Source organism: Pelodiscus sinensis, chromosome 2, assembly GCF_049634645.1.
Source record: "Pelodiscus sinensis isolate JC-2024 chromosome 2, ASM4963464v1, whole genome shotgun sequence".
Classification (NCBI taxonomy): domain Eukaryota; kingdom Metazoa; phylum Chordata; order Testudines; family Trionychidae; genus Pelodiscus; species Pelodiscus sinensis.
The window spans coordinates 218,423,931-218,448,729 of NC_134712.1; the positions used below are offsets into that span (position 1 = coordinate 218,423,931).

The following is a 24,799-nucleotide window of genomic DNA, read 5'->3' on the forward strand; positions in this document are numbered from 1 at the left end:
TAATTCAGACTATGGAGCATTGCTAGCTAGCCCCTATTGGGTAGGTCTACACTATGGGTTCAACTTGATTTAAACTATACAATTTGAGTTCTGTTAGTAGCACAATTCAAGCTGATCTGGTTTAGATCTACTTACTGCAGGGTCTATACCATGTTGGCTCAACGGGAGAATTTCTCCCTTACTCCCATTCCAGAAGACTACTGGAATCAATGTCCAAGTGATCAACATTTGATTTAACGGGTCTTCACTTGGCCCACTAAATCAACACTCACTGGATCGATATCTGCAGCATCAATTCCAGCTATAAGGGAGAGAATAACTGAGCATTCCTGTCTTTTCCCTCTGACGCAAGCAGTTTATAGATATTAGTTTATAATGTAAACACTCAGTTACACAGGGGAAAAAGTTGTAAAATAATATAAAATTGCTCCCACAACATAGGGATATATACTAAATACAACTAAATATAGCTTCAGAAAAAGCTTCATCCTCCTATTGTAGGTCTTGTTTTATAAGCATATTTCTTGCAGGAACTCCATTAAAAAACTGTAGCAGTGATAGTAGTTAAACAGAGAAAGGGACAACCAACTGTAGTAAATGGAAATATTTCTGAGAACTGTTAAAGAGGGTGAGTACTAAAGGATGCTTCCATTCCATTAATGCGTATGCCTCTAGGTTTTCAACATATCTTGCTGAATTAAGCTTTAAGATGCATCTATTTGAGCCACAATTATACTAGTTTCTATCAATACTAGAAATCCTAAATAAAACAATCTCCCAGAAGACAATTCATCCATATTAAAAAAGTAAAGCATGCAGTAGATCCTGGATCTTTTATCATATATTGTCCACAGAATTCACAGATTTAATCAAGGCAAGCAATGAAGGGAATAATTTTGCACATGCATGTAATAGTATGCAACAGATTTAAATCTGAATGTAATAAGTGGATCTCTGTGGATTGCTGAGAGGGGCTAAACATCAAAGTAATGTGAAAAACTATACATAAGTGTGTCTTCCTCAAATTAAACAAACAGAAAACCCATGTAAAGACACTTAATTTTTGGTTCAACTACGATGAAACCATAATTTCAGAGCTATTACCAATGCCATTAAATTCTTATTTACAAAAAATAAAATACATGTTTTAACTTCAAGATTCAATTACTGTTAACCAATAACAGATTTTTCTCCCATTTTTGCTTTACTGCTACTTACCCAAGGTTCAGGTGTTTGAGCTTCTGAAGGCTGCTAATCTGCGTGGGCAGTTCCTCAATCTGGTTGTTGAAAAAGTTAAGCACTTCCAAGTTCTTCAGATCTGCAATGTTGGGTGGTACAGCTGTAGGGAAAAAAGCGCATTTCAAAATGAAAGATTCTCAGAACAACTGCTTACTTGCATTGTAAACCCTTTAGGGAAGGGACCACCTTGTTTTGTTTTGTTTGCGGGCACCTAGCACAAAGTGTACCTAGTCCAGGACTGTGGGGGATCCTTGATGCTGCCACAACACAAATGAAATAATTTCTATCCACAAAATTTTGTCGGACAATAAAACTGTACCTGGTGTCAGTTTTCAAATCAATTGTTGGCAGCACTGTCCTCTTAACAATGTTATTAGCATTTTAAAATACTGAAACAAAGTCATTATTGAAATGGGGACAAAAACACCATGACAAAATAAAATACAGGACTATGTAGCACTTTAAAGACTAACAAGATGGTTTATTAGATGTTGAGCTTTCGTGGGCCAGACCCACTTTGATCTGAGGAAGTGGGTCTGGCCCACGAAAGCTCATCATCTAATAAACCATCTTGTTAGTCTTTAAAGTGCTACATAGTCCTGTATTTTGTTTCAGCTACACCAGACTAACACGGCTACATTTCTATCACTATTCTACATGACAAAATACTTACTGTTTTGTAGGCAGAATGATAAGGGACCATGACTTCCAATAGATTTGCACAGCACCAAGCACACAGATAAGGCTCACAAACATAAATCTCAACTTTTGGATGGTTACATTAATACACATCAGAAAAATAGATGTTCAACCACCCAGACCTAAATGACAGTTTTATGTAAGGCCTTCCCTAGTAAAACTGAAACAAAAATCCATTCTGAGTGATGCTCCATTTCAGCCTGCTGTTTAAATAATCTAACATCTGAGTAGGTGCCCATTTAACATTCAACTAAAAGACAACAATTTAAGTTCACCCTTAAATGATGAACTGTTCAGCAAAGCCAGTTTTTGATTCGACTCCCATGAGTAAAGCATTATAATCAATACACACAAAAAGAGGTTACATCAGATTAGCAGCAGATCAATGCATGGTTATTATCTAGAAATATGAAAAACCAACCCAGCAGCACGATATGAATACGTCTGTGCAGATAAAAGGTTAAATAGCTGTACAGATTTAAATCTCTTTTCCCACAGACAAAGAGAAACTTAAGCATGCAGCTAAAGTTTACATTAAAGCTGGGAAAAGGACGACAAATCATTTGAACTGAAGCTTACAATGGTACAGCTATTCACCTTGGTGCATAATGTTAACTTTGACAAGGAAGAGGAAAAATAGAGTGCAGGTTTAAATAATGATGGGCTTAAAAGAAAATCCTGACCTCATCATTTTGTTGGAACAAGGCAATACCCCCCTGCCTTAAAAATGAACCCACAATATTTACACATTACAGTATGTCATTTACCAGACTTCAAACAATTACCTTGTTCACAATAAAGGAATCTCTAATAAATATCCTAATTGCTCTACCTAAATATTACTCACTGATGATGGCTGTGTTTGAGGACGACAAATTTAGTAAGCTGTATAGAAGAAATTAAGACAACTGAGTATTTTAAAAAACAAATCTCACTTTTTGGTATGTTCTATCATAATTGTGTGTGCACGCACACACACACACACAGGATGTGATCGTGTATCCATTTAAACAGTTAACGAATGAGCCTGGGCTCGTCTGTTAACTTGCATGGTTACCCACAAGCCTCCCCCACCCCGCTGCCTCTGTATCAGATGCAGTGAAGGGGGGTGGGGGTAGGCGGGAGCTGGTGCTCAAGTGGAGTTGCCTCCCCTGCCTGCATGTAAATATGTAACAGCTGAACATTTCAGCAGTTACATACTTTACAAAAAACATGCTTTTTAACATCCCTAACACACATACTTCACGCAATCACATACCCCAGTTATTTGCCTGTCTATACTTTGAAAGATTAGGACAATTTTCCACATAGGAGATTACTGAAAGTTTTAGATATTTTAGAATTCTAGTTGTTTTAAGTCTCAGAATAGCACACCAGAAGCATTATTACAGTTAATCACTATCACAAATTCCTTACTATTACATTCAGTAAGTTATGTTAGGTTGGAAATCATATTTTTTGTAATTAGTGGTATTAATGCTTACAGATGAAACCTTTACTGTTGAATATTTCTGTTTCACAATTTAGCCTCAAACCAAGAATAATACAGACAGAATCCGTGGCTGATGTAACTAAATCTTGGTGTGAAAGTACTAGCCTTTTTGACAGGATGAGAGATTATTCACTCTCAGATAAATCAGTCCAATTTAACACCACAAGTTATGTAAATGAGATTTAGAGCAAAGTTCTATGGACACAGAAATAGTAATGCCATACAGGATACTAAGGCTCTTATAGCTAATGGAGCTGTACGTCATCTATTCTACACAACAATTTCAACTGAACAACATATTCTGAAAAGTTATCACAGCCAAAAGCACCTAATGATCCCAAAGAACCTATTTTCTAGGTACCTCTATAAATTTTCCTAAAGCATGTCTATCTTCCAAAAAGAAAAAAACTAAACAAACCACATCAAAGATGACCCAAACACCTGCTACCTATCTTTTTATAACTGTGGTTCTTGGAGACACGTTGCACACATTCATTCCACAGTAATTCACATATGCGCCTTGTGTACAGTTGGAGATTTTGCTGTCAGCAGTGCCCACTGGATCAGAGTAAGCACGTCTGGTGCCTCCATACACTGCACACAGCTACACAGGGCCATGCTGCCTCCAATTGCCTTCAGTTCCTCCCTACTAGAATGGCTCCAATACAGAAGACAAGGAAAGTGGGTTGTGGGATGGACAGGTGTTGCACGTCTAAAACCATGTGCTTAACTTTCTCTAAATGTCTCCTCTTCAAGTAATTGCACATGTCTATTCCATGGAAGGTGACTCTCAAGCCATTTGAGCTGGAGGTGGACTTGGAGTCAGACTGATCAGGGATCGTAGGACTGTGGGTCAAATCTAGCAGAGTCTCCAGATTGAAAAGAGATGGCATAGCGAGAGGCACACATACGGACTTATGACCAGGTTGCTGTCTTACAACAGAGGAGTACAGGTAGCTAAGCCAGAAAGGTAGTGGCGGTGACCTGATTTAGTTACTCACAACTTTCTTTGGAGAGGCAACATCAGCCAATCAGTAGCATATACAAATAGCCAGAAATCTACCTCTGGGTAGATAGTGGGTATCACAACAGGGATCTGAGATGAAGACCTGAAAGGCCCCTAGCTCAATCCAGTAAAGAGACAGAGCTTCCCTAACATCTAGAATATGGAGCTTTTTCTTTCCTCTAATTAAATTAGATTTTTGAAACAAAGTCAGCAAATATATTACTTGATTAATATGAAAATCAGACACCACAGCAGACAGAAATTTTGGGTGACAGTGAAAGAAAACCCTGTCCCCTATAGAAAATTGTATAGAGAAATTCTGATACTAAAGCTTGCAGTTCCAGCTCTCCTGAGCAAAGTTACAGCAATCAAGACAATTGCCTTCACACACAGGTACAACAGAAAACAAATCACTAGCATCTCAGAAGAGAGAGAGAGACAAGACCCATCAACTTGACTAGATGCAAACTTCAATGTAGATATGTAATAGTATAGTAGATTAACCAATCAGCAAAACTTATTGGTTAATGCTACCGACTACATACATTTCCCCCCTGCCAGAACATTTTTTAGCTGGCTGGCCAGCAGCCTAGCTCAGTCCCAGCTCGTGCCAGGTCTGGGACCTACCCCCACTGTGGCTCTGCATTTAAAGTGTATGAGGAGCCAGGTGGGCAGGCAGCCGGGTCAGTTCCAGCTTGTGCCAGGTCTGGGAGCTCAACCCCGTCATCTGCCCAGAGGCTGCTGCTGATACAGAGGTAGCAGAGCAGGGTGGCAGGGGTCACCTCTGGAGTGGGACCAGAGCACACTGTCTACCAGCTCCACCCCTGGGGACTACAGAATAGTCCAGTAACCGATAAGAACTCATGAGGTTAATCGATTATTCAATTAACTGATATTTAACATCATTACGTCAATGTTGAGCCAAGCTGTGAACCTGTAATCTGAGTAAACCCTTTAGAAATCTGATAATCAGTTTTTTTCAAATCACGTGCGTATCTATGGGAAAGTAAAAAAACTCCAGTAGCTGCCAGATGCACTCAGACAGAACCTTAGCTAATAATTCTTGTTTCAGTAATGTAAAATAATCTGAGATATGTCTAATGAGAACATGAGCTGAGGGTATGCCTTTTTGTACTGAATAAACCCAGGATCTCTCCTGCTTCACAAGGCATATACACTTAGTTGAAGGCTTCCTACTAATGAGCAGAACTTTCTGTACCTGCTTATAGCAAACTCCTTCCAACAGGTCAGCCATGAAGCATCCTCACTGTCAGCTGGAAGGCCTGAAGGTTGTGATAAAGCAGGCTGCCATAGAAATTCGCAGATATTTCCATCTCTCAAGAGTGGCAGACAGACAGGACTAGTAGAGTCAAAACCTTATGTTGATGAGGCAACACTGGGGCTATTAGAGTAAGGTGAACAGAATCTTGCTTGACTATGGACAAGACTGAACTAGGGAATGGTAATAATACAGTTTAATATGGTAACTGTAGCCACTACAAATCTCAGTGGTTACATACGATGTGGGCTCTGCAGTATAAAGTCTAACAGCGAAAGCTCCCTGCAGCAGTGAAGCCACCTCTGCAGGAGCTGGCTGAGTGTAACCGATATCATTAACTGATAAGCATCAGCTTAATTGGTTAAATGGTTATTTGGCTAAGCTCTAACATCCCTAGACTGAACTAGAGTGGAACTAGAGAGAAGGCATACAGCCTTTTGACCAGAGTAGGAGGAAAGCATCAGTCAACCTGGACTGTGACCTGCTCAGAACTAAAAGACGATTTTTTTATGTGCTTTTATTGTGAACAGGTCCACTTGGGAAGCTATTACACTGCTGAAAATGGACCTGGACAAATCAGGGCAAAGGCCTGTGAACAACCTGCTCAGGTGATCTGCCAGAGTGTTTTGAACTCCCAGAAGGTAAGCAGCTCTCCGGCTAATAGAAATGGTGATTCAGAAAGTCCAAAGGGGCATTACCTCCTGTCATAACCTTGTCAAACACCCTCCACTCCTTGTTTGTTTAAAGACACTACTGCGGTGTTGTCTGAGCGCCAACAGATTCCACCACTTGGTAAGTGGGAGGAATGCCACACTGGTTAAATGGATGGCCCAAAGCTCCCAGATGTTTATATCGTAGCCTGATTCTTTTAGTGCTTAATAATAATTGTACTAACTACCACTGGATATTAATCAGATGGGGATAATGAAGTTCTTGTCCCAGAATCAGGTTCTACAGAATTAAAACTGACAAGTTCAGTATGTAGTAGGGAACTGCAGGGAGGGGAGGTGTGTGGCAAGGCACTCAGACAGCAAAGCCAAGCCTTGGCTATTTTTATTAAAACAATCAGACAGAAAAGCTCCATATCTCAATAAGACAGCAGTAACACAATATTAGGAATACCTGCATATGCTCACATATTTATGTACAGGAAGCCCCCAACTTACAAATGAGTTGTACTCCAAAAGTTCACTTGTAAGTCAGTTATTTGGAACTCTAAACACATTTTCCCATAGAAATGGTGCTATAAAAATGGTAGTTAGGTTCTCAGGCTAGCCCATGAAAGCCTATTTAACCTATAATATAGCTGAAATACTGAATATTTGCAATGAAAAATAGTTGAAATAATGTTTTATTTCACCTTGAACGCTGGTGCATGAGGAAAGGCAGACTTAATTAGAGGAGGGTGAAGAGGTAGGCACCCCATGGCTCCTCCACCCCATCTCCTGGCTATTCATCAGGAGGCAGCGAGTGGTGAAGAGCATGGGCCAGAGGATTCCGGGGGAGGAAGGTTGCCCCTGTGGCCAGTAGCTGGAGAGAAGTGGCACGTTTCCCCTCAAAGCACTGCTTTTCTCCAGCCACTTGCTGCATGACCACTCCTCCGGAGTCCTGCAGCCAGCACTTGCTCTGCTTGCTGGCGCTGCCACCTCTTACCTGCTCCCCTGAGGTTGCAGGTGAGCTTTTGTTTGGATATACAGATGTTTTTAAATTCGGGGAATGCCTGTGTGGATATCCTTCCTTAGGGACCTGGTGGTGAAAGTCCCAGGACCAGCCCTGTCTCCGATATGCCGAATGAGTCCAATGGTCTAGGTTCCCCAATGCCCAAAGATGAGTGGTACATAATAACAATGAAGAGCTGATAGGTGGTTAGCTATATAGTGGCTTAGTCAATTATAAGGCTTAGTGCTATCGTAAGTATTCATTCTGCTGTCCAGTGTTATGTATCCAAATCTAACTTCCTCACCCTCATAATATTGGAGGTGCACTTATCCTATAGGTTAACATATGACAGCCACTTAACTCAATTACATCCATCATTTATTGCTCGAGCAAATTTACTGTTAGACATCCACCAACAATTCTATCCTGAAATAGAAGTTCGGTACCCCTGCAGTTGCTGGTATCATTATGGACAACTCCCTTTACTGGGCAAGCTATTCTCAATTCTCCCAAATCTAGGGTAACTGCCAAGCCATTTTATCTGTGCTAAAGGTCACAGGCCTACCATACTTATGCTAATTTTCTTAAACCAATGGGTCACAGGATACAGGCCTGCAGTTCTTTGAGTTACTGCTAAGTAAAATAAAAATGCTAAGATTGCCCTAAAAGCTACAGAATGGAGACTTACTGTCTAAGGAGACAAAAAGCCTTGAATCTAAAGGGGACCTAAGTTAGCTCCCCAACCTAAATCTCATGCATCTTGACTACAGCAGGATCTCAAACTTCATTGTACCATGCCCCCATTCTGACAACAAAGATTACGAAAGTATCTGTGCAGAGAAGCCAAGCCCCAGCCCCTAGGGTTGCCAGGTGTTCGGACAGTCCAGTATTTGCACCCTCTGTCTGGTAGAAAAATTCAGAAAATGTCTGCAATGTCCGGTATTTTCTGAATTTCCGGACGGAAGCCTGGCGGGGGCGGGGGCAGGGGAGCAACTGGGGGGCGGGGCCGCAATTGGCGGCGGGAGCCCTGTGGTCAAGTGCAAAAGCTGGGTAGGGTGGGGGCAGGGGCTGGGACTCCCAGCCACTCCTCCCGCTCCCACCCGGCTTCTACTAGCAACTAGAGGGAGTGCCTGCCAGGGGTGCAGCCTCTGTTGGACTCCGGCTGTGGCCAGTGGCTGCAGCCCCCGCCAGCTCTGCTTGCCACTCCCCTTCCTCTGGCCCCCCTCCCATCCAGCCCAACCCCTCTCCCAGCCAGTCCCCCCCCACAATCAAGTGTATCCGGTATTTTGGGGGGTCTACCTGGTAACCCTACCAGCCCCATCACCCTGGGCTAAAGCTCTTAGGCTTTGGCCCTAGGCCCTAGCAATGAGAGGAAGCATGTTCCTTCACAGGGATATGAACACTTCTGTTATCAACCTCCTTCAAGCTCTCTGGTAGGATTATAGCCCCAGCCAAAGCACCACCCACAGGAGCTCTGAATGGAGGACTGCCCAGCTCCAACTAACTGGAGCAACTATGCTATTTAAGCGAGGAGGCTACACAGAAAGACTGTCCAAGCAACAAGGTTGTTTCCTATTGTGGCTGCGCTGCATCCTACTTATGCCTGCTTCCTCGTCTGAAGCCTGTTCCTGATTCGTGCTCTGCTACTTCTAACTTTGATCCTGTTCCCTTACCTCCAATCCTCAGTGACTGGTCCTGACTTCAACTCCGGCCTCCGACTTCTGACCCTGACTCAGGTTTGAACCTTGGCTCAGGCATATGGCATCTGATTTCAGCTCTGACTCATCTTGGATTCCTGGTTCTGACTCTGGCTTGACAACAGCAGTTGACTGTGGTGCCAACCCTGGGCTTTGTTCTCAAATCTGGACGTCTGCTCTGCCACAAGACCTGATTCCTGATCGGACTACTACACCAGACCACGTACATTGCAAAACTTTTGCCCAAGTGATGTAAAATCTAGACAATGATTTGACTGAGATCACTTATGAGCACCAGTTGAAGAATTTCACTACTTAGTACAGTTAAAATCTTTGTTCCAAAGAGTGGAAAGAAATCAAGATAAAAGCACGAACTTCTAAAGTCTGGGGAAGAGGTCTGAAGACCAATGCAGAACTAATATGAGTCACAATGAGAGATTTTGAAATGGAGAGTTTGTCCATGTAGCAAACAAAATTACAAAAACCAAGCAGAACTGCCACCACATTAGCAAGAGTCGTCCTATCTGGCAATCCACTTCCACACCAGATCATAGGTCAGTGAAGATTCTTTTCGACAGGGTAGAAATCTGAGAGCCATTACTGAAAACTAGGAATCAGTGTCTTTGCTCACTGTACACAATATGTCTACACTGCAATAAGACACCTACAACTGGCTTGTGTCCATGGTCTCAAGCTTGTGAGACTCAAGCTGAGGGGTTATAAAACTGCAGTGCAGATGTTAGGGCACAAGCCTGGGGTTGGAACCTGCACCCAAGTCACAGCCCAGATCCCATTCAAGTTGGACTGCCTATCCTGCAATTTTACAATCCTTGCCCATCTCGGCTGTCACTGACGAGCCACAGGGGAGGGGGAAGCTATGGCAGTGTAAACATACTCTGAGCTTCTGAGAAGTACATCTACAGCCCACTGATTTCACACTGGGAATCATTTAAGAGAAATATAATTTTTAGTTTTCAACATTTTACTTTCCTCTATAACCTTATCTGGATAAGAAAATATATTCTAGCAACTGATTCAGCTGACATGCTACCTTTGTGGTAGCTGGCAAAAAGGCTCCAAAGAATTTTGGGGGTTAAGGATATGCCCAGAATAATTTGGAGGAGAAAACTCTCCCACAATGACAAGCAATATGTAGTTTCACTTGCTCCCAAAGAAATATGAAGGCATACCCTATTTGGCTGAAACACCAAGCAATCACATGGTTTGATTCTGTCAACACCCAAACTGGCCTCACTTCATGAGAGCAGAAGTTGCCTAGAACAGAGGTTTATAAACTATAGTCCATGGATCAATGGTCACCTGAAGGAGACCTGACTGGTCAGATTGTACTGGTTCACCTCCTGGTTCGGAGACCCTTCAACAGGATTCAGAGTTCTTCACTGAAATTCCCTCACTGTATTCTGAAATACCCTCCAGTTGTATAGCAAATAATCAACTAGGATTAACTCTGAAAAATCTAGCCATTCAGTTTTGGAGAAAATGAATTCTACTGAAATCATCCTCTCATGATGAATGGAGGATACCTGGGTAAAATCAGATCATCCTGGAGAATGCTTCAGAAAGAGCTGGAAAATGTAAGCCTTCTTATAGTAGTTTAAGAATGCAAAGTGTAAACTGTAGAGAGCCGACCAGAGCAGCATAAGTAGTGCACCATTCTAGAACAGGAGAATCTGCCTTCTATGATTCTGTAAGTGCCACACATTTGTGGACATTACAAAATAAATTACCATCCCTTTGACAAAACATTGGGGGCAAGGTACTGTAGATACTAGTCAAAAGAAATTCTGTGCAACCTCAAAATCCCTTCTCCTAGTCATGTCTTAAGGCAGGGGCCTCCAACCTTTTTAATCATGAGATCACTTTTTTGAATTTAAGGGCAAATCAGGATCTACCTCAAACCGAAATACCCTTGCCCCAACTCCTTTCCACCCACCCCTTCTCACTCCATTCTCCCTCCCTTTCCCACTCTCATTCACTTTCATCAGGCTTGGGGAAAGAGGGCTGAAGTGTGGGAGAGGGAGATATGGACTCTGATCTTGGGCTAAAGGATCTGGCGTGTGGGAGGGGCTCTGAACTGAGCCTGTGGCAGAGAGTTCAGGTGCAGGAGGGGGTGCAGGCTCTGGGCGGGAGTTTGGGTACAGGGGACTCAGGGGCAGAGCAGGGGCTTGGGCTGTAGGAGGGCATCAGGACTGGGACCGGGGTTCAGAATGTGGGCTTCAGCTGGGTACCACTTACCACAGATGGCGGCAGGGTGGTGGTGCAAGGGACTAAGGCTCATCCCTACTTTGGCCCTGCAGCACTCCCAAAAGCAGCCAGAAAACTCTCTCCAACCCTGCCCCCTGCCACTCTGTGGAGATGGGGTACAGGGTGGGGGGAGGGGCACCCTGACATCAGCATCCCTGCCTCTTCTTCCTGTGCCCTGCATTACAAGCAAGGGGCTTCTGGGGTGCTAGACACCTCCAAGGCAAAGGGCAGGAGCTGCACAGCAGTGCTGAGAGAGGCAGATGAATAGCCAGCTCTTGATAGCCTCCTAGCTAAACCTGTCATGATCACCTGTCAAAGGCTCCAAGGTCTACCAGTAGATCCCAACCTACCGGTTGGTGACCACTGTCTTAAGGTGTTGCACATATCCTCAAAGATACTTTGTCCAGCTAACGCTGGCTCTGAAGCTCAACAAAGACCACTGAATGAAGGCCCATAGGACTGTTCCTGTTCCCACAAAGTTAAATCAGGCTCAAAGTCCATTGTTAACACATTGTCAAGCACAGAGTATTTTAACAGCATAGAACAAGCAGTCTTCCAAAAGTTAAGATATATTTTCAGGATTGGAAGACAATATTGTTAAACTTATGATTTTATTGGTTTGGATTTTGAGAGTGATTTTTCTGGAGTTTTGGTATCTGATACTATATAATCTCTTGTAATGATACAACCTACCGGCTCTCAAACAGTGATTTTTAAAGAGATTGTGTCACATGGGACAGGCTACTCTTTATGTCCAGCTTCTTCCAGGGGTCTTAAACCTCTAACAGAGAATGAGGAAGAGACCACAGAAAGAACCAACCTAAGTCCTTCTACTAGGAAATCACTGCTGAAGGAAAAGAAATTAAACTTGTATCTCAGAGGTCAAAAACCAGCATCACTACCACCTTAGATGCAGCCCCCACCTTAGCGTACAGTGGGACAAGAACAACTAGCAGGAGAGATGTCAGTAGCTGCCACTGAGGTCAGAGCCCCAAACAGACAAGGACTGTGTTTGGAGAGTATGTGCAAAGATTGAGGTGAACAATGGTCTCAGATTCCTTTTGTTTTCCATAATCCCACTCTGATATTGGGCTAGCTTTGATCAATATTTGTTTTACATGACTGTAGCAATACTGCAGCACCTGATGACTTACAGGAGTGAACAAAATCTATATGATCTTTGTATTTCATGTACCCAACTTGGGATGTCAACAAGTAGACGACTGCATTAACCGATAAACCAGGCTTATCGGTTAACTGTGTAGTCGACTACACACACTTTCCCCTCCTTACCCCCCTGGCTGCCTCTGATATGGGGGCAGGGGGAGCGTCAGTGCCCATGAGGAGCTGGCTCTCAACAAGCACTAGATCCCATGGAGCCACCTGCCCCCACCCAACACTGCTGCCTCTGAAAGAGAGGCAGCGGCATGGAGGGGAGAGGGAGGGAGCCAGTACACGTGGGAAGCTGGCTTTCAAGCCAGCTCTCCACACGTATTGACGCCCATGGAACTAATTGTTCTCCCTGCCCCCTACTGCTGTTATCAGAGGCAGCAGCGCAGGGAAGCAGCCAGGAGCCAATACACGTGAGGAGCACTTCAAGCATCAGCTCTGCCTGTCCACCACCTGTACTGCTGCCTCTATTAGAGGCAGCGGGGGCGAGGAGAGAGGGGGGAATAGGGGACACTGCTCCGTGGGACGCCAGTGCAGCCTGTCTGAGGGGTCTCCTCACAGACTGGTTCCTGCCTGCCACCCTGCAGATACAGAGGCAGCAGCACGGGATGGCAGGGGGTTCCCCAGGAGTGCACTGGCTGCCAGCCCCATGCCCAGGAGCTATCAAATAGTCCGTGTAACCATTAAAATTTGATGAGGTTACATGACTATTCAATTACACACTAACATCCATAATACCCACACTCCTCCTGATATTTACTCAATTGCTTCACTTAAGCTTTTGAAGAACCCAGATGAAGTAAAGACTAACTACTTCCTTACATGTTTAAAATTAAGCCTTGCCTCAAGTATTTGCAAGATTGGGGCTTTAATTAGTTGTTCACATTACAAGAATGAGATTTGCCACAAATTCAACATTTTCATATTTATACAGGTTACAGGAGTGTCAACCCTTTTTTCCATTCTCACCAAGAATGACAGCAGTACTTACTACAATATCCATGTAAAAACATATTACATTTGTTAAACTAAAAATACAGATTTTTCTCAGAGAGCTTAGACTAAAATCAATACCCATCTTTAAGGCGGTCTGTACTGTTGAAGGGATTTAATAAATATATATGCCTCTCAAAAAGAAAAACCCTTCTCTTCTCATGAAAACTAAGAACAAGACAAATATTCTAGATAAAATTTATTTTGAACATTCCTGGTTAATACACAAATACTGTATTGCTCTTTTGCTGCATGAAAAATATTATCTATAAAATTTGTTTATTCATAAAACTGTGCATGACTAAGCTGATTTAGATGTCACTACAAATTCAAATTCTTTCCACCGGCTTCACGGGATGTTGAATCAGGCCATAAGCGAATTAAGAATTTTAGGTATATAAAAACAACATTAAACTTTTCGCTGCTATATTCATACTCTTCAGAATCTTCATATGCAAAGAAACTTTATTAGTTTTTTCAGAATGATTCGTTAGTTTTGTTGGAGAACATGCATGATTCATTAAACAAACTAATTGGCTACGTCTAGACTGGTCACAAATTCCGGAAAAGGGATGCAAATCAGGTAAGTCAGCATAGGGAAATCCGCGGGGGATTTAAATATCCCCCGCGGATTTAAATAAACATGTCCGCCGCTTTTTTCCCGGCTTGGGGAAAAGCCGGAAAAAAAGCGTCTAGACTGGCACGATCCTCCGGAATAAAGCCCTTTTCCGGAGGATCTCTTATTCCTACTTTCAAGGAAGGAATAAAGAGATCCTCCGGAAAAGGAGCTGCTCTGCCCCGGGCTTCCTGGAATCAGCCGCTGATCTGTTTCAGCAGCGGCTGAATCGGGGATCCCGGGGGCAGAGCAGCTGGGGTCCTGCCGGGTTGGTCCCGCAGCCCCAAGGGGCGGCGCTACGAGACCAACCCGGCAGCACCCCCACTGCTTTGCCCCAGGCGTCGGGATTCAGCCACAGCTGAAACTGACCAGCAGCGTCAGTTTCACCAGCAGGCTGAATCTGGATGCCTGGGGCAGAGCAGCGGGGGTGCTGCCGGGTTGGTCTCGTAGCACCGCCCCTCGGCGCTGCGGGACCAACCCGGCAGCACCCCAGCTGCTCTATTGCAGGCATCCCCGATTCAGCTGCTGCTGAAACTGACCAGCAGCGGCTGAATCAGGGACGCCTGGGGCAGAGCCGGACTATTGTAAGGGGGGTGCATCCCCTCCCACCCCACTCCAGACCCCTCATAGCCCCCCCCCCCCTTCGGATAGTCCGGCATATCTGATAATCCGGCACCCCCTGGGTCCTAAAGGTGCCGGATTATCGGAAGTTTACTGTACTTCACAGAAATGAGAGGGGAATTAGCAAGGGGAGAATGCAGTTTTCTTCTTGAAATATCCCTTGAGCACTGACAACATACTGGGTGTGTTAAAAGAAGAGTGGAAGAAAGAGTTCCTGTCCCAAGAAGCTTGCCCTCTATCTTAATGCAAATGTAGATTCCATTATGTAATTTATACCACAAAAAAGGATAAATGGTGTTGAGCAAATTAAAACAAGATACTTCCCTAATCTTCAGGTTTTTACAGAATCCAGATCAACTGTTTATGCAATTGCCCACAGAAACACTGCAGTTTCCAGAATGCTTTTAGGAATAGGTTTTCTAAATTACACTATAGTTCAATGATGCGCTACTGTGCTAACAAAGCAATACATGAATAAGCAGTTTTTATTTAGGAATGCGGGGGGAGGGGAGAAGAGGGTCTGAGAAATGCTTAGACATAAGGCATGTAAGAGAATCTGGGGATAACATGGTATCTAGTGAAGGGCAGAAGAAAAGACACACATACTGAGCTTTGAGAAGAATGTTTAAAAAGTTAAGAGTTTGAAGAGAAAAGCCATGTCCTAGGAACACTGCAAGAAGAAATTAGTGTGGAAAATGCACTTTCTAATGGAAAGTGTGCACAGCAGCGGTATGGTTTTGACGACAGGATTATATAACATTTCAATGGGGGTAATCTTTTATTATCCTGAAAACAAACATTTAAAAAGTTACTGGAGAAATAAGTGTGCCTGCCCTATTCTGCCAAGTGTTTCTATAGGGTAAAAGAATTTCCACCTTTCTGATAGAAAATGAATCTAAAATATTTTGTGAAAATTACTCATTTCAACTGAAGCCATTTAAGCTAAAATCCAAGTGTCCCCACAAGAAAATTAAAGTCGTCTCATTCCAGTGAGCACTGCACCTATACATTTCAGTAGCATGGGATGGAACTAGAGTACCTTGGGAAGGGGGGGAAGGTCCCACAGGAGCCACCTTATTTAAAAAATCATGGAATACTAATAATAAACCCTAATGTAACATTAAGTCTCCACCAGAAGCAGCCAATTTAGCATCACATCATTAAACTTTAGTACTACCAGTCTACATATTGTTCAACTGAAACCTGTAAGGTCTCAAAAAATAGTTTAAACATGACCTTTCAAGAGACAATGTTTCATGTGACTGCACAATAAACTGATAAATGGTCTTGAAAAAAAGCTATAAATCAAGCCCCTTATTATAAATACATTTACATTAAATTCCAAAGTTTCATGCCACTACTTATTTAGCATATTTCCCTCATATTTTCATTTTCTATATGCCATATACAGAACCTGCAGCACATGGCATGACAAATAGTCCATCGAAGAGGAAATAACTAGAGATTCAGAAGTGCCAGGCCCAAGTAAATGGTGAATGTCATTCCTTACAAATCAAGGTCATTTGCATTTTGACTACTTACTACATCCACATCTAAAAAAAAGACGGTTACATATTTGTCTCTCCTTCAGACAACATCTTATTGCTGTAAAATTGTGACCCTTAGAATAAGGGACAATGTTTACATTTGCTTTTTCTGCACACAGTACATTTCAGGTCATTTTCCATTTCTTCACCTTTGTGAAGAAACTCACTGTTATAGAGCACTCACTATTGCACTGCAGTTTGGTTTATGTGCAAGGGAACAGCTCTTACCTTTTCAATTCGGCACAATTTGACAGTTTGTCATGGTGACAGAGCAGAGCCAGAATGTCCCCTCAGCAACCACACGGAAGAGACCAAACTCAGTGAAAACAGTCATTGCTACATCAAGACTGTTAAATCCCTGTCATGAGTCCTTCTCCCTCTCTGCCCTTCCCCCCAAACCTTCCTGAAGGCCTGAAAGGAAATTCAGTTTCCAAGCCCACCTATGATAGGCTCTCAAAGTATGGCCCGTGCCGCAAACTATTTATCCTGACCTCCACAGAAATACAGTTTCCGTAACACATACTGCCAGTGGCTCCCAGAATAGTGCTGACACCAGCCCTGATTAGGGACTGGAGAAGACCTTGCATTACGTAAGGGATATATTCTCTATGGGATGGGAATCAATGCTATGAAGAGAGGTCCTCCCACGACCACACAAAGAGGACAAAATACTGGGATGGCAGAAATAACCAGGTCAAACATAACAGGAATGAAAGAGACCTTGACAAGAGCATCTCAAAGGAGTGGACCAGGCAGAAGAGATCCAAGATTAAAGTATGAGTCTAACTCACACAACTCATTAGTTCAGAAATGGGCAACAGCAGAAAAGGCAAGTGAGGTCAAGGGATGGCTTCCCAAGTATGAACAAGACCAGAGAGCCTGCCTGCATGTACTATACAAGGAAAGAACCAGAAGTAAGGGTGTGATGGATAGGAGTGCTGGCCAGTACCCAGTGACTAAGGGGTTAAACCCAGGTAGCTAGCAAGGGTGTTGGCAGAGGGCCAGAAGAACCAATCGTGATACAGTGCTGAAAACTGAATTGGATAAAGATATCTTGGTCTACTCTTCCTTTGTGTAAGCGACGAGGAGTCCTGTGGCACCTTATAGACTAACTGAAGTGTAGGAGCATAAGCTTTCGTGGGCAAAGACCCACTTCGTCAGATGCATGCATCTGACGAAGTGGGTCTTTGCCCACGAAAGCTTATGCTCCTACACTTCAGTTAGTCTATAAGGTGCCACAGGACTCCTCGTCGCTTTTGCAGATTCAGACTAACACGGCTACCCCTCTGATTCTTCCTTTGTGTGTATTCTAAGTAAGGGAGGGAGAGAACAGATGTAGGGACCAGAATTATCATGCCTATAAGAAATATTCAACATGGAAGTGAACTGGGACCTGGAAAATCAGCATGGATCGTGAGTAGAGGGAAAAAGCGTATCTAGTTGTGATCAGGGTATCCTCTTTATTTTGGTTGCTGGGTTTCAACTTCTCCATGTGAATCCATGCCTTCCCTACCCCTTTCACTAGCTAAGGCTGTGTCTAGACTGCATTCCTCTGCCGACAGAGGGATGCAAATCAAGCACTTTGGAAGTACAAATGAGCCTGGGATTTAAATATCTCGGGCTCCATTTGCATACTCACGTTCCGATGCTGTGTTGATCAGGCTCAGTGTCGAAAGTGAAAGTAAAGCGTAGCCACAGTTCTGCCCCATTTCTGCCGACAGCGGGGGCTTTTTCGGTAGAGGAGTACAGGATCTGCTGAAAAAGCCCCCGCTGTCGGCAGAACCGCGGCTACACTTTACTTTCACTTTCAACAGCGAGCCTGATCGGCACAGCGTCGGAACATAAGTATGCAAATGAAGCCCAGGATATTTAAATCTCAGGCTCATTTGTACTTCCAAAGTGCTTGATTTGCATCCCTCTGTCGGCAGAGGAATGCAGTCTAGACACAGCCTAAGAGTTGTTCCCAGACATTTTTGTGTTTTAGTTTGTTTTACTTAGTTGTTCTAACACCTAGCAATCAAGTATGCTTTATCAAGTATGTCTTTTGTTTTGTTAATAAAAATCACTTTAAGATGATGACTTGAATCTCGTGTCCTGGAAAGTAACAGGGCACGTGCGTGTGGCTGTTTGCCTAGACTGAGCAGTTAGCTACCAGAGACAGCAGTTTGTTTTTTCTCTTTAAGCTTTTTTGGGGCAAAAGAGCTTGGGGTACCCCTGGGGGAAGAATTCAAGAAAACAGGTGGGGGAACACTTTTTAGGGTAAATCACTTGGTGGTGGTAGTTTTTTCCCCCCCCTCAGAGCCCATGCATCTGGGGAGTTTTTGTAAGCAAAGCCTATAGACGCAAGGTATTTAAGGTTTCTTGTGGGCCCCACATCCTTTGCACTTGGAGTGCCAGAGAGGGGCTAAGCCCTGACAGCATGGGAGAGAAATTGAGGACAACTAGGAAGAAGCTGAAAGTGGAAAAGGGGAGCTTAATATTCAGGAAGTGGTGGAATCTAGGAGACAGGTGGAGGAATTTCACACAACATACAAGATTGAAGTCTTTTTAAAGCTGGCAAGGAGTAGGAAGAGATTAAAAAAAGAAGAAATGCAAAAAGACCACAATGGAGGGACTCAAGAAAGTCAAGCCAAGTCTACACAGGGGAAAGAAATTCCATTTAAGATACAAAACTCCAGCTATGAGAATTGCATTGCTGGAGTGAACATATCTTAAATCAAATTTCTGGGGTGGCCCCTCTGCGGGAGATTGATGGAAGAGTTTGGAGTACCAGGGTTGATGGGGCTGCCCTTAAGAGTTTGATTTAGCGTGTTGCTGACAACAGAGAAGTTTCAGATAGTGATAAGTGGAATCACTGAAGACTCAGAGGAGCAGGTCAGGATACAAAGGGTAATTGTAACAGGACAGTTTGCTTTAGAACTGGAGAGCCCAGGGCCAAGCCAATCCTCATTACATGATGAGCCACACCTCAGGGGAATCAGTTTTCTATAAAGACCAGAAGGTGGCTGAAAGTGTGAGGGAGGAGGGGGGCAGAACCTAGGAGGGGGCAGCAAGACTCCAGGGCTACAAAGAGGCTCCTGCAGGGAAGATCATGAGATCAGGGGAATTGTTTCAACAAGGGCAGGCTGAAAGCAATCTGCTAAGGCAGGAATGACTTTGTCCAGAGGAGGGAAGTTTGGGCGATACCCAGCTCAAGACTAGGGGGAAGACTTGTGTGTTTAGTTTTGAACTTAAAGTTAATTTGCAAGACCCTAAAGAGGGCTGTTGTGATTGGCCTAGAAAAACCCTCTGTGGAGTTTATAGATGAAGGCACCAGGGGATAAAGTGATGCTGTCACTCATCTACAGCAATGGTTTCAACTTGTGGTCCCAAAGACTATGTTTCAAACAGGTCAGCACCTCCATTTATCCTAAGGTCCATAAGCAAATATTCTGTAACAAATTCCTATTGTTCACAAAACAGTTTGTACCTCTTTCAAGAGAAAACTGAAGATATAGATAACTCAACAGTGACCTCTAATGGACAAACCAGATAACATCTATTAAAAGCAGCATTTTCTATTTAAATGTCAGAAAGATTCAGAGAGAGGGGGGGGGAAAAAAAGCACAAAACAGAAAAGCAAACCAAACAATTCAAGTACCAAATGGATTTACCTTTAAATAAGCTTTAGAAGAGCCTGTGAACCCAAAGCAGCAATTTCTTCAAGTAGATTGGGTCCAAAATTTGACCCAAGTTTGATATAAAATAGCTACTCACGATAAACAATACATCTGTTCATATGCAGGTAGCCTAACTCTGACTCATCCCATAAAACGGAAGATCTTCCTCATGTAAATAATACACATCTAACATTATTACATGTACTAAAGAGCAGGGATGTGAAAGTGCAACAGTGTACACAGTTAACCCATGAACCTGGGCTCATGGGTTAACGTTCATGGCTACACACAGGCTCCAAGTACGTACGTGGAGTTGGCTTTTACCTTGCATGCACCTTACATGCCCTGATAAAGAGGCAGCAGTGCAGGGAGATAGGTGGGAACCCAGCTTAAAGCCAGCTCCCCGCATGCACCAGCTCCAAGGGAGCCACCTGCCCGTGCACAATTGCTACATTTTTCAGTGGTTACACGATTACTTACTTAACTGCATTTTAACATCCCTACTGAAGAGATACGGTCAACTTCATCTATTTTTTAACTTCAGTATTAGTAACTGAGAGGACACTTAACACTCTAGCCTCTTTCAAAGGAGGACTTTTTTTTTTTTTTACCTTTGGGGCTAATTCATGATTACAGGTCTCTCTAAACCTTTCATCATACTTTCCCTGCAACTGCCTTGATTAAATGTTTTGACTCATTAAAGTCATTTATGTCTTAAGAAACACAAGTATTATCAACAAATGCCCATATTAGGATGTTAATAAAGAATTCTGTATAGTCTAGTTCTTCATTTATGAATGACCGGAGTCTGATTGATTCTCTACCTCCAAGGACTGGAGATCTAGGGCTGCATTATCTTATACTTGGTGGCAATAATCCACAGAACCTGGTTATTCTCCACCCCAAGAGAGAGACCAGGACAGTAACCATGCCCTCACCTTTCCGATTTATGACCACCAAGGGCTATAAAAGAAAATTGCACAGAACCATTCTGTCAGCATTGTTCCACCCAAAAAAGTAGTATTCCCATGCTAGCTAGAGATGCTAGCTCCATCTAAATTAGCAGGTCCTTTATTATGTCCATTTAAATCCTACCTTTTATACTTAATAAAAAGGCTTTGGTTTATTATCAAACCCAGCGTAAATAATTGTTACAGAGGGAAGGGATGCAGGGAGGACCAATGGCTGTATGCATCTTTCTTTCACTGATAGCGAGCTGATGAGCTTTCGCCATGTAAAACTTGTATGCAGAGTAAGACATATTTAAGTTTTTCGTCCCTTTTGAGGGCTGTGCTCTTAGTGCCACCAAGTCCCTATAACTGAGCATCTGTGTTACTCTGCTGGGGGGCTGTTACCCCAACTCTGTGCCTTTACCAGGGTAGACCAGAGTTTCTGGCTTACCAGGACATGGTGGTGGATCACCCCAGAGGGCAGGTAGGCAGGCTCAGTTTTATGATCAGCACACTGACAAGATTCTAGGGCCGTGGTCCCCAACCCGGTGCCCGCAGGAGCTATGGCGCCCACCGGGCCCTTTACGTGCGCCCGCGTAGCAACCTGGGCTGGCCCCGCCCCCGGGCATGCGGCAGGTGCCAGCCCCGGGCACATGGCAGGCCCCGGCCCAGGGTGCGCCGCGCGTGCCCTTGCTGGCCCTGGCTCTGGCCTTGGCCCTGCCCCCGGGTGCGCCGTTCGTGCCCTTGCCGGCCCTGGCCTTGGCCCCGCCCCTGGGTGCGCCGCGGGTGCCCTTGCCGGCCCTGGCCCCGCCCCTGGGTGCCCCGCGCGTGCCCTTGCCGGCCCTGGCCCCGCCCCTGGGTGCGCCGCGCGTGCCCTTGCCGGCCCTGGCCCCGCCCCTGGGTGCGCCGCGCGTGCCCTTGCCGGACCTGGCCCCGCCCCTGGGTGCGCCACGCATGCCCTTGCCGGCCCTGGCCCCGGCCCTGGCCCGAGGTGTGCCGCATGTGCCCTTTCTGGCCCTGGCCCCGGCGCTGGCCCCGGCCCCAGGGGCGCCGCGCGTACCCTTTCCGGCCCTGGCCCCGGCCCCGGGGGCGCCGCACGTGCCCGCACGGGCCCCAGCTGCGCGCAACCTGGGCAGTCCCTGCCCGGGATTGCTGCACATGCCGCTGCCAGCCTCGGGCGTGTGGCGCATGCTTGGCCCCGCCCCCAGTCACGAGGCCTGTGAGTGGCCCCGCCCCCGTATGCACAGAAGTGAGTGGCCCCACCCCCAGGCGCCCGGCAGCCCCAAAAGGTTGGGGACCACTGTTCTAGGGGATCTTGGTGATGCAACCAGTCACATTCCCCATCTTGGATTCCAAGCAAAGACTCTTGCTTTTCCCATTTCCTGCTGAAGCTTAGCATTTATAAATCCTATAAGCCCACAGCAGCTCACAATAGTCTCTCCATCCACCCAGTTTATCTCCTGGGCATTCCAAATTTCATTCATTCTTCCCCCAGTCATGACCATGCCTTCTCAGAGCTGCTATGGAGGTATGAATTTAGGTTCATTTCCAATCTCTTCAACTATAAATCTACTTTGATGAGACAATCCTAGAGATAAATATTCAAGCTTTCCTTTGGAACAGAACTGTACTGCCCTGCAGAAGTTTCATATTGTTTTAGACTGTTGGGCACTTAATGAAGCACAATACATCATCACAAGCATGGAGCCTGCATGGGGTACATCTGTCCTGCATGATCAGTTCAGGCTGCTAACAGTGGTTGCTTCCTGCCCACTCTCTCCCCACCCCTCCACCGCTGCTGCCTCTATCGGATAGAGGCAGGAAAGAAGAGATACTTAAAAGCAGCAGCACCACACGGAGTTGGGTCTCTCCACACGGAGTTGGGACTCTCCAGCTGACCCCGGGCTCCAAGCAGCGTGCCAGCTTTGCAATGTACAAGAGTCCCCAGAAGGGCTCTTGTGCATTTCAAAGAGGAAGCACAGTATGGAACCTGAGGTCAGCAGGGGACTCAGAGCCCCCGCTGACTCCAGGCGAGCACTTCTGCTTTGAAACGCACAAGAGCCTGCCGGGGCTCTTGTACATTTCAAAGGCGGAATGCAGAAGTGCCTATCGACTGGTCGAGTAGTCAATGGAAATTGCATCAACTTTTCAACTAGCAAATTAATTGCTATTTAACATACCTACTTCCAAGTAGGTTTTAGAGATACCATGAAGACACTTGTGATCTTTACAAATTTACCCAAATTTTGACTCGCCTCATTTACAGGATTGCTAGATGGAAGAAATTTAACTAAGTAAATCAGGTTATTTCCCTTGAAGCCTTTATCCAGATTTATTCCTATGTTAAAACTGCTTCTCAATTTCACCTATTAGTGAACATTTACAAACAGCTTTAGAACAATTTCAAGCAGAAATCTTTCACCTAAATTCTCTCCCAGACTTCACAAGCTTTCCTGCACCCCAATCCCTTACCCCAATCTCCATCCCAGATCCTCACACCTCTTCCATTAATACCATGTAAGAGTGCAACCCTGGACCACATTCCAAAATCTTGGCGTGTTCCTCCCCATCAAAAATTATCACCCATAGTGTAACACCAATGAAGGCATGAGTTATACCTGACAGGCATTTGGCCTAATACGTATATAGGGGGAAGAGTGCTGTTTATCTATTTTCCTCCCCTTCTACTAAAGTTTGCTGCACTGCAAGGTGAAACTGGAACATTGCTTGTCAGAAATCTGTACACTCTTACTGAGGAACATCTACATGGCCGGTTAGTGAGCAGCAAGCTGGGATATCAATGAACAGCGCACCTGCATGCAATGTACTCTGAGCATTAGAACTTGTAGCATACAGTAAAAAGGTCCAGACAGTTAGTACATTCGCATCCCAACTTACTACACATTAACTGGCCATGCAGACAAGCTCTAATTGACTTCAACCAACAAGTCAACACTGTTCAAACACACTACAAAGTTAACAGTGCAAAAGGGTGACATTTTAGGGGTAAAAAACGTTGAGAGCAGTATGATCAGCGTAATGGGATTTCATGCCATTATCAGACTTTAATGAAGCTTTGCTTAATTTTAGTTGCGTTGACTGGCAAAATAAGATACTGGTTGCAAGAGGATGTGCAGAGCCACTTCTTTTATACATATTTATTCTTCTATCAAAAGGACATATTTACTAGCCAGTAGAAAAACAGAAGCAAGCACATTCATTTATATGACAGAAAACTAGTAAAAGATGCTAATATGACCTTAGGGGAACGTATCAAATGTCATTGCCACTGTTCTCCCAAGTCAATTTAAGAGCAATCTACTAAGACAATTAATTATATCGCTTAAAGGATTAGGTCAGGAGTGTCAGATAACAAAAACGTGAATTTGAAATCTGGCCTTCTTTAAAGGGAGAAACACTATTTCAACTCTTAACATTTATTTTTCTTTTAGAAAGAGTATTAACTTCCAACATTGGAGAACTGACGAAGATTCTTGGGTTTTACCTTCATATAAGAAACATTTCTGGGTCTGACAGTTCAACAACATCCCTTAAATGGAAAAATGGACATGCACTCCTTTAATATTCATTCAAATCTTTGATTTAAATGTCAGAGTTAGTAGAAGTTATAAGATTTACTCCTTTTACCCCAATTTACTGGTATCTGAATTAAGCATGATATCTAAAGTTTCCAAGAACTAGTGCTTTCATAAATTTAAACTTAACCTTTTGGTTGATCTGGAGCAGCCTTCTGAAGAGTAGGCATATGCTATATTTTGCTGACTTTGATTGAATTGGATGAAAGCATCTAACAGCTTCCAAAGCACTTGCCAAGTTTTGAAAGTTGCTCATCAGCCGTCTACAGCATAATGATCATTCATTTCAGGCAATTCAGTATGTGAGCAGA

At 44.1% G+C, this 24,799-nt stretch overlaps 1 protein-coding gene across 3 annotated transcripts in view; it reads right to left on the reverse strand.

Moving 5' to 3' along the window:
• The window catches only part of RSU1 (Ras suppressor protein 1), a 159,665-nt gene that overhangs the window by 113,049 nt on the left and 21,817 nt on the right, over positions 1–24,799 (reverse strand). For all 3 annotated transcript variants that reach the window (XM_075922459.1, XM_075922461.1, XM_075922462.1), the window contains exon 4: positions 1,219–1,339. In XM_075922459.1, the coding sequence (XP_075778574.1) occupies positions 1,219–1,339 (121 nt within the window). The remainder of the gene's footprint in view (positions 1–1,218; positions 1,340–24,799) is intronic.